Source organism: Cannabis sativa, chromosome 1 (genome assembly GCF_029168945.1).
Source record: "Cannabis sativa cultivar Pink pepper isolate KNU-18-1 chromosome 1, ASM2916894v1, whole genome shotgun sequence".
Taxonomy (NCBI): Eukaryota; Viridiplantae; Streptophyta; class Magnoliopsida; order Rosales; family Cannabaceae; genus Cannabis; species Cannabis sativa.
This window is the reverse complement of record NC_083601.1, coordinates 48,535,172-48,546,403: the sequence shown is the minus strand read 5'-3', so window position 1 is coordinate 48,546,403 and position 11,232 is coordinate 48,535,172. Positions and strand designations below refer to the sequence as shown.

At 36.0% G+C, this 11,232-nt stretch overlaps 1 protein-coding gene across 1 annotated transcript; it reads right to left on the bottom strand.

Annotated features, from left to right (window-relative positions):
* Positions 1 to 6,833: 6,833 nt before the first annotated feature.
* LOC115708151 (ethylene-responsive transcription factor RAP2-7) lies at positions 6,834 to 10,823 on the bottom strand. Its single transcript, XM_061108435.1, has 10 exons — positions 9,765 to 10,823; positions 9,621 to 9,646; positions 9,462 to 9,492; positions 9,232 to 9,319; positions 8,979 to 9,124; positions 8,483 to 8,586; positions 8,253 to 8,395; positions 8,129 to 8,157; positions 7,499 to 7,571; positions 6,834 to 7,421 (listed from the first exon to the last, which is right to left on the bottom strand). Exons 1-10 carry the CDS (start codon positions 10,394 to 10,396, stop codon positions 7,086 to 7,088), a joined length of 1,608 nt encoding a protein of 535 aa, XP_060964418.1. The 5' UTR covers positions 10,397 to 10,823; the 3' UTR covers positions 6,834 to 7,085.
* Between the last annotated feature and the right edge of the window lie 409 nt (positions 10,824 to 11,232).

The window sequence follows — 11,232 nt, the reverse complement described above, 5'->3', positions numbered from 1 at the left end:
AGTAGTTTGTAAGTGTTTTGTATGGTATGGATCACCCTAATGGTGGCGACCATACTTGACTTGCAAATTATGAAACAATGGTGTAAGCTCATAAGATAGAATTGCCTTGACTCTCGCCTAAACGGGACAACGCTGAATTCCAATCTTGATCGAATAAAAGGTTGCTAGAATGGTTATCATTTTAGATGAGCTGACAACTCTATTCAATGGATGATGCTTTGACTCTCGCCTACACTGTATCAGTTTTTTGAAAAACCTTGGAAAATAAACTATGTTAGATTTAGTATTTCTATAACATATGTAATTATTTGTTATTTTCTGAACTGTGTATGAATTTATGAACCAAAACCTTACTTCTGTTTTATTGATGTGTTGTAGTGTCATTATGAATAACCCTCACCCCGATCCTCTCCTAGTTAATATCTTAGCAAAAGAACTCTATAATGTGAAAATACATCCTGGTAGTTGCATAAACTCGCACCTATTGATGATGAATCTGAAGTTCCAAAAGGCAAATCTACTAGGAATTGATTTATCAAGAGAACAATGGGTCCAACTCATCCTTAATAGTCTTCCTCCGGAGTATAATGAATTTGTTATCTCTTACATGATCAACAATTCCGACTCCTCCGACATGGACAAGCTCGAAGCAGAATTACGAGCCCATGAACGGAATCTGATTGCAATGGGTCCCCCTGGGTTTGCAATTCATAATCAGAGGAAAAGGACTAGGTATGAAGGATCTAGCAAAGCTGCTTCTTCAAGTACAATTATCAGACATAATCTTCTATGTTCGAATTGTAATGAAAAGGGACATCAAGAAGAACGATGTCCTAGGCTTCTAAACAATTCAAACGAAGGTAATGCTTTTGTCTTTGAATCATGTGTTTTAGAGAACGACAAATCCGTCTGGATTGTTGATTCTGGGTCTACTAACCATGTATGTTCTTCACTGCAATTGCTTGAAACTTGGGAAAATCTGCTTCCAAGAGAGTTAAAGCTTAAAGTTGGCAATGGCGAGTTAGTGTCGGTCAAAGCTAGAGGAAAAGCCCGCATCAAGTTTCAACAAAGATTTTTAATTTTAGAAAATGTTTTATTTATTCCAAACTTTAGTAGAAACTTGATTAGTGTCTCATGTTTGCAAACACAATCTTATATATTGAATTTTTCGAGTACAAATTGTTCAATTTCTCGTAATGGATTTCAAATATGTGTTGCTACAATGGAACAAGGGCTTTATGTTTTAAGACCGAATACACGAATCTCATTTAATAGTGAACTTTTCAATGTAGCTAAACCTAGAAACCTCAAAAGAAAAGAGATTGATAATGATGATCAAACTTATCTATGGCATTTACGTTTAGGTCATATAGGCTTTGATAGACTGAATAGGCTAACCAAAGGCGGTCCATTGAAAAATGTCGTCTTAGGTGAACTGCCAGTATGCGAGTCCTGCCTAGAAGGAAAAATGACTAAACGTTCTTTCTCTGCAAAGGGAGAGCGTGCCAAAATCCCTCTAGGGTTAGTGCATTCCGATGTCTGCGGACCTTTGAATGTCAAAGCCCGAGGTGGTTATGAGTATTTTGTCACTTTCATTGACGATTTCTCTAGATATAGTTTTCTTTACCTAATGCAAAAGAAATCTGAAATGTTTGAAAAGTTTCAGGAGTTTCATGCTTTGGCCCAAAACCAATTAGGTAAATCATTAAAGATCTTGCGAACTGATAGGGGTGGAGAATATATGGATATGCAGTTCATAGATCATTTAATTAAACTTGGAATTGAATCCCAATACACTGCCCCAAGCACTCCACAACAAAATGGAGTTGCAGAAAGAAGAAATCGCACTCTTTTGGAAATGGTTAGGTCTATGCTGAGTTATTCAACTCTGTCTACGTCCTTCTGGGGATATGCTATACAGATGGCAAATGACATTTTAAATGTTGTTCCATCTTAAGCAATCCCTAAGACACCCGTCGAACTTTGAAATGGTCGTACACCTAGTTTACGCCATTACAGAATTTGGGGGTGCCCTGCTCATGTCTTAAGAAAGAAAAAAGGCAAACTTGAATCACGTACCGAAGTATGCATGTTTGTCGGAAATTCTAAAGAGACTAGGGGTGGACTATTTTATAGTCACAAGGATAACAAAGTGTTTGTTTCTACAAACGCAACTTTCCTTGAAGAGAACTATATTAAAGACTACAAACCGAAAAGTAAAATTGTTCTAGAGGAATTGCTATCAGATATAAGTCCTTCCAATGTTCCGTCCTCTTCCACTCGTGAAGAAGACAATCCCACTCCCTCAGTTGAACAAACTGAGAAATCTACTACTAAAGTTTCTGTTCAGAAGATCACCGCACCTCGTCGTAGTGGGAGGGTTTCAACAAAACTAGCTCGTTATGGCTTGGATGGTGAAATCAATATGGTCGTAGGTGACGGTATTGAAGACGATCCATTTACCTATAAACAGGCAATGGCTAGTCCGCAACGGAAACGATGGTTGGTTGGCATGGATTCAGAAATGGATTCCATGAAAAAGAACAAAGTCTGGGAATATGTAGACGCACCTGACGACTATCATCCGATAGGATGCAAGTGGGTTTACAAGAAGAAAAGAGGAGCTGGAGGCGAAGTCGAAACTTTTAAATCTAGACTTGTAGCCAAGGGTTATACCCAAAGAGAAGGCGTGGACTATGAGGAAACTTTTAGTCCTGTTGCCATGCTCAAATCCATCCGAATTCTTCTCTCCATAGTTGCTGCTTTCGATTATGAAATCTGGCAAATGGATGTCAAGACTGCCTTCCTTAATGGGGTACTTAAAGAAACCATCTATATGGAGCAACCAGAAGATTATGTTCTTCCTGGGCAGGAAAAGAAAGTTTGCAAATTAAATAGGTCTATCTATGGACTTAAGCAAGCTTCTCGCTCATGGAACAAAAAGTTTGATGAGATCATCAAGACCTATGACTTTCTTCAAAATGAAGATGAACCTTGTGTTTACCAACTCAAGGAAGACCAAGTAGTAGTATTCCTGGTCCTTTATGTTGATGACATTCTGATTATTGGAAACAATGTCAAGAAAATGACTCACATCAAGGAATGGCTCAACACTCAATTCGATATGAAAGATTTGGGTGAAGCACCCTATGTTCTTGGTATTCAGATTATCAGAAACTGGAAGAACAGATCTCTTGCTCTCTCTCTCAAACAACCTACATAGACAAAGTCTTAGAGAGATTCTCCATGAACAACACCAATGGGGCAAACATGCCTTCTAGATATAGTATTGGTCTATCTAAGGAACAGTCTCCGACAGATCCTTAAGAGATAGAGGACATGGCGAAAATTCCCTATGCCTCTACAGTTGGAGTCTAATGTATGCAGTGTTATGCACTAGACCTGACATCTGTTATGCAGTTGGAATTGTGAGCAGGTATCAGTCTAATCCAGGACATGAACATTGGAATGCAGTTAAGTATATTCTGAAATACTTAAAGAGTACAAGGAATCTTGTGTTAGTCTACAAGGGTGGTGCTTTAAATCCCATAGGCTACACTGATTCAGATTTCCAGGCAAGTCTTGAAGATAGGAAATCTACATCTGGGATGGTGTTTACTCTTGGGGGTGGAGCAGTGGTTTGGAGAAGTGCAAAACAAACAGCGATATCGGTCTCAACTATGGAAGATGAATACATAGCTGCAGCCGAAGCTGCTAAAGAACTTGTCTGGCTAAGAAAGTTCTTCACCAGTATAGGTGTTGTTCTTGGAATGGAAAAGCCTCTGGTCTTACTTTGTGATAACAATGGAGCAATAGCAAACAGTAAAGAACCTCGAAGCCACAAGAGAAGCAAACACATTGAAAGGAAGTATCACATTATCAGAGAATACGTGGCAAGAGGGGATGTACTAGTTGAGAAAGTTGACACAGAGGACAACCTAGCTGATCCATTTACCAAAGTCTTGGCCTTGACAGCATTTCAAAAGCACCGTCAGAATTTAGGATTAATTGATATGTACTAATTAGTTTTATATTAGTGCAAGTGGGAGTTTGTTGGGTTTTATGCCCTAAATAAAACTCCATTTCAATGTAATCTATTTTATTTAACATCAATAAAGAAACAGAAGTATTTTTCATTCATTTGTGTATCTTTTGGTTCACTTTATCAATTGCTTGTCTATTTGATTTATAAATTCATCTTAAACCCTTTTCACATACTTGATCCTGTTTATTGTGTTGTCAACACTTTGGAAAGTAAACGTGACTATGTGAATAAAGTTTCCTAGATTTATCAGACACAGGGTTTTACTGATATGATAATCTACAACAAGAGTTTACTTGCATTTGGAGAAATGCTATGTTCTTTCCAGAACATTGGTTAAAGTAAAGCTCAGGTTGGATGCATGGAGTATGCGTCAGAAGGGACCGATATTGAACTTTGACTTAGATTTAATTAAACTTACCGTAAAATCTAGTCAAGTCAATATCGCCAAGTTGATCCTAGATCAAATGTTCTTAATCCTGTTATGATTAGGCTCAATCTTGAAAGGCTATTCGTGTTCTTTGATTTGTTAGTTAAGCCTACTTTTAGGTCAGGGTGATACGTACATTTTGAGAACACGGTAGTGCAATTGAGTGGGAGCGCTAACATAAACATGGAATCTATAGCTTCTATCTGGCAAATAGTAAGCAAAGGATAATCTCCTTCGAGCTTGACCAAACAAACATAAATGGTGGAGTACTCATTTCACATAAGATGAAATATCATTTATACGGGGTCAAGTGTTTTAAGGATAAAATACATAGTAGGGTGTTACGGTAATCTAATCCCTTTACAGTGTAGATCATTCATATAGAGGATCATTGATCACATTAGGATTATAACAATGGATAACTAATGATGCGTCTATATGGTGGAACATATAGGGCATTCTATATACTGAGAGTGCAATTCTAAGTTCTATGCGTGGATTCAACGAAGAATTAATAAGTTAGTGAATTTTAGTGCTAAATTCTTTATCTACTTATTGGAAGCTCGGTTATATAGACCCATGGTCCCCGCACTAGTTGAGATAATATTGTTTGTAAGACTCATGTAATTGGTTTTGATTAATCAATTATAATTCTCAAATTAGACTATGTCTATTTGTGAAATTTTCACTAAGTAAGGGCGAAATTGTAAAGAAAGAGTTGTTAGGGGCATATTTGTTAATTATGATACTTTGTATGGTTCAATTAATAAATATGATAAATGACAATATTATTTAATAATTATTTATAGTTATTAAATAATTAGAATTAGCATTTAAAAGGTTGAATTAGAAAATTGGCATTTTTGAGAAAATCAGATACAAAAGTGTTAAAACTGCAAAATTGCAAAAAGTTAGGCCCAAACCCAATAAGCCATGGCCGGCCACTTTTGTAGGGAATTTAAACTGATATTTTCATTATTTTAATGCCAAATAATTCAAACCTAACCCTAATGGAATGCTATAAATAGGTAGTGAAGGCTTCAGGAAAATTACACTTCTGATTCAGAAAACCTGAGCCTTTTTCTCTCTACCTTGGCCGCCACCTTCTCTCTCTCTTCTTCCTTGATAATTTCGAAATCCCTTAGTGATTAGAGTAGTGCCCACACACAGCAAGCAATACCTCAATCATAGTGAGGAAGATCGTGAAGAAAGATCATCAGCAAAAGGAGTTTCAGCATCAAAGATTCAGATAAAGAGATCCAGGTTCAGATCTTGATAATACTCTGCGACAGAAAGGATACAAGGGTTAGAGATCTGAACGGAAGGAGTCATTTAATTCCGCTGCACCCAATGTAAGGTTTCCTAAACTTTATACGTGTTTATTTCATCGTTTTAGAAAGTTCATATTTAGGGTGTTAATCAACATACTTGTGAGTAGATCTAAGATCCTGGTAAAAATTTCCAACAATTTTCTGGTCTTGCTATGGCTGGTAGAGAGGCTTCTTCTCTTTATTCTTGGTTGGACGGAACCTTGCAGCTCTGTAATGGGGATGCTGGGAGCCGTGTGCTCATGCTCTGTTGGGCTTTGTGGTCAGCAAGAAACGATATCATCTGGAAGCAACGTATCCGAAGTGTGAGAGAGGTGGTGATGTTTGCGAATTCAACACTTGATCAATGGTTAAAAGCTCAAGGAAAGGGGAACATTCCCTCGTTGTCACCCATTCAACAGGGTGATGGTGCGTAGCTATGGACTAAACCGACTTCAGGCATAAAGTTAAATGTAGACGCAGCCATCTTCGACCAAGATCATAAATTCGGTTACGGGTGTGTAATGCGAAACTCTAACGGTGACCTTATTGCAGCGACTGCTGGCTGTAAAATAGGGAGAGTTTCTCCGGAGCTAGCAGAGGTTATGGGAATTCGAGAAGCCTTGAGTTGGATCAAAACGAACGACTACTCCCCGGTGGTGATTGAAGCTGACAACCAGGTGTGTGCGGAGGCTATCCGAAGCTTTGTTGTTCTTGTTTCTGCATTCGGGCTGGTGGTGGATGAATGCAGGAACATTATCAACAATTTGTCTCATGTTTCACTTGTTTTTGTTAAGCGTTCTGCGAATAGAGCCGCGCATTTTATTGCCCAGAACTCTCGTATCTTAGTTGAACGTATGTTTCCATTTAATTGTGTGCCTATGGATTTGATGTCTATCCTTAGGAGCGATTGCTCTTCTTAATACAGCATTCCATTTTCAAAAAAAAAAAAAAAACCTTAAGATGCTAAATATTAATGCTTTTCATGTAATTACTATGTTAATTATACTGCATAATAATTATATTGTATACAGTTATTTCAAAACGAAAAAAATACAAATAAAGAAAGTGATCATTTTGAAGAAAATAATCTATATATACAAAAGATTACAATGAAGAAATATTATTACATTGCAATGTAGCAAAATCAGTGATCAATAAAATAGTTGGCATATTACGAGGGAGGCATTCAGAGAAAGAAAGAAAGAAAAAATCTCTTACACGTAGTACAAGTAATACAGAACTACATCTAATATAAAATATTAATTTTTTAGCACATCTTGCTTTTCTTCAAGGTGTTTGATGTTTAGCCTCTATGAATTTGTGAGTTGTGAAAATTGTTTGTGACAGAATTTGTGGTGGTAATGGGCATACTAGGACTAAGGCAAATATTATTTTGAACAAAATTGGCTTGGGGATTTATATTATTGGTAGCTGATAGAGCAGCCAAAGATGTGGAAGATGAGAATCCTGATGATGCTGCAATGGAGAAAGTAGGCATGGCTGTTACACAACTAGATGTAGTAGTAGTAGTAGTGTTGCTACCATTGCCATGAATTTTCCATGCCCAGTTCAAAAAACCCTGCGAAGAATTGGCGGCTTCGATCCTCTTTTGATGATCATCTGCCATTGCTCTCATCTCCTGTATCTCCCAAAAAAGTGTTTCAGATAATCAACTTTAAGTATTTGGCAAGTTTGTGATGATGCGAAAGAAAGTACCTCATGTTTTGGTAAGAAGGCTGGATACACTCCTGAACATGTAGCTGAAGCAGCATGGTTGGGAGTAGGGCTGTACAGAAATTTTCGTAAACCGCCCAACCCGAATAACCCGACTAAACCAAACCGACAAAACCGAAAAAAAATACAAACCGACATAACTTGACAAAATTCTAAACCGCCCAATCTGTAAATTGGGCGGGTTGAATTTTGACCCAAACCGCCCAATGAACCCGCCCAAACCGATTTAACCCGATTAAGAGTTTTTTTTTTTTTTTTTTTATATATATATATATTATATTATATAATATATAATAATATATAATATATATTAAAAAAAACCCAATCCCTAAATTGAATTTAGATTTGGAATATTATGTTTTTAATGTTATTAATTTTTATTTTAGTTGAATCTGAAAAAAAAAAAAAAAAAAAAAAAAAAAAAAAATCCTAACTCGGTTTGGGCGGGTTAACCCGCCCAACCCGCCCAACCCGTTGGTCGGGTCCAGAAATTTTTTTTTTTAAATTGGGCAGTTTGCATGCAGAATTTTATAACCCGATCTTTATGTCGGGTTGGAAAATATATAGTATAAACCGACTAAACCGACCGATGTACAGCCCTAGTTGGGAGGTAGAATATGTGGGGATGACTGCCCATCAATCTGTTGGGAGTAGTGGATACTAATTTTAGTTTTTATATCAGAAAGGAAAGAAAACTGCACTTTCTAAACTGTGCCTATTATTAAAATCAATGTACCATTATCGGTCTTATTCTGTGAGGTCCTTCACGAGGGTTCCAATGAACACGAGTGTCCCCAAGACCAAAAGAGTACTCACGCCCTTTTGGACCATCACATGGTGGAGAAATTCCCAAGTTCAGATCAAGGTTGTGGTCATTGCCTGCATTTTTGCAACAGAAGAATTAATTGTTATATTTGTAGTACTAGATAATAACTCCTTTAGCTATAAAGTCATTAAATTTAGTACCTTGTGCATTGGTGTCTAAAATTATCTCACCCTGATAAGTACTATGCTCAAAGTTGGTAATTGCATCCCTTCCATTACATTTGATGGCTGCTTTGTCATAAGCCCTGAATTTAAACAAAGATAAAAGAAAAAACTTGTGTTGGATTAAATCCCCACCAAACAAAAGCCAAGCCAAAGGCATAATGTGTTTTATTCTATCGAGTTAAAAAGAAAATGTTGTCAATATTAGAGGACAATATTGAATTCTTCAAATATATTCATGAACAAATGAGGACCTTGCAGCCTCTAGTTCGCTGTCGAATAATCCAAGATAAATATACCTGCAAAGAAGGATCATGATTTTATAGATACAAAAGTGGAGTGCCCATTAAGGCATTTCTTCTTTTGTATGCATAACACTACCATCAACCACATATGTGATGACTACCAACTTTCTCAATGTTTTGACTCTCATAATAATACATAATTGTGTAATTAGATGAGAAATGGTTCTCACTTTTTTCCTAGGAATTGTCCCATTCTAGCTTCCCATCGACCACATTTATGCAAAGTTACTCCTCTATATTTTGAGCTCCCACGAGAAAATCCAGTGCTTTGTCGTCGAAGTATTTGAACAAATTCTTCTTTGCTCAGGTTTTTCATCTCAAATAAGAGCAAAAATTTTCAAAATTACAGAAATTGTTAATACAAAAATTTAACTATAAACAAATATAAATCATATACTATACATATTTATTCATATGTGGCACCTGCATCATATCTTCATCGTAATCGGTTACATTGAAATTGATATCAGCATCAACTCCACGAAACTTGATTGCAGCTCGATCGTAAGCTCTGAAGTTAGAAAAAATAATGATGATCAATAACCCAATTTAGCTAACATTATATACACACAAATATATATGTATATTTTACACAAATGTTTATTTTTTTATCAGAAAAAAAAAAGACAAAAAAAGTAAATAATTAAGCATACCTGGCAGCAGCATGAGCTGTGTCGAATCCACCTAAAATAAATAAATAAATAAATAAATGAATAAACAAAAAAAAAACAAACAAATCAACAAAATCCTCTTGCCATGAAATTAGTTACATTATAATTAAAAAGAAACTAATAATTAGCCAAATTACGTACCTAAATATACTTGCTTCCCACAATCCCTAAGTATTCCAAAAAGTAAAGAAGAAGAAAAATGAAGTTAGTAAATATAATATAATTATATATTATATTTTTATATATATATACATGTTTGTTGATTTTCCATGGAAACAAACTCACCAAATATGGGATTCCCACCGGCCGGTTCTCCGGTAAAACGTAACGCCACGGTACTGAGAGCTCCGGGACCTTGGTCCCCGCCGGCTTTTCTTTATCTGTTGTTTCTGCTGCAAAACTTTAACATCCGCCGGCGGTTGGACGGCGGCGCCTCCTCCACCGGAATCCGCAAAAGATAAGTTTAACCACTGAGGTCGCGAGGAAGACGACCCAGAACCGGCTTCAACGAACTGATTCCCAACCTTTTCTCCGGCCACCGGGAAAAAAGACCTGGTTAGAAATCCCGGCGGAGAGATGTTATTAGTTTCTTTCCCGGCAGTGGCACCGTTGTTACAGTCCTTTTCTCTCTTCATTATGTCAAAGAAAAATGTCGAAGATGTTGTGTTCGTGACATTGATGGAAGAGTCTTCTTCTCTAAAGACGCTATTAGAGGTAGTAATAGTTGTAGTACTACTCAGAGCATCGATTTCAACATTAACAACCGAAGAACCAGAGGAACCAGAATCTTCCATTATTTGGGTTGTGGAACCTTTCTCTTCTACCTCCATTATCATCAACTCTGCTCCTCTTTCCTTAGTCTTCTCGTAGGTTGAATCGGCACCGTTGTTGATATTAACATTAAGATCCAACATCATATCAAAATTCCTCAGTTTCTTTCTTTATATATTTTCTCTCTCGATCTCTTTATCAAAATTTTCAGATGGTAAATTTGTTTTGAAGAGGTTGAAATGGGAAAAAAAATAAAAAATAAAAAATTCCCACTTCCTGAATGGATTATTTTTCAGAAAAAAAGCTCTAGAAAATCCAAACCCAGTTCAGATCAAAAATAAAAAACCCAAGAAGGGAAAAAAAAAAAAAAAAAAACAGAGGTTTTCCTGTAAAGTTGTGTGAAAAAATGAAAAGAGAAAAACGGCAGTTGGGTCTGAAGAAAAATGGATCACAGACATAAATATGGAAGAGAGAAAGAGAGGACAGATGGAAAATTAAATTAAAAATTTGTAGAAATAAATAAATAAAGAAAGAAAGAAGAAGAAAAAACAAAGTGTAGCTTAAGAGTAAGAAATAAAAGGCAGAAGAATAATCTATCTAGTTTGGTTATGAGAGAAAGAGAAGTCTTATGGCTAAAAAAGAAAGAGATGTCGACGTGTTAGCTGTGAAGTTAGCCAAGTCTTACTGTTATAAGTTACCATAATTTTACAGCTAATTAGTAATTTTTCTCCTTTAATTTTAATATGTACTAAATTATATCCTTAAATTCTATTGAGATTGTTAGATTTAAGGATTTTTGTTTAATTTTATTTAATTTTATTATTTCAGTGATTATTTATGTACTAAACCATGCTCTCAGACTTTGATATCTACCAATTATGTCATATCTACTAAATCATGTCTCTTGAACTTTCATTCATGTTAAAATTTTTGTAACTAAAATTAGATTAAAATTCTCAAATTTTACTACTTTCTCTTTCTC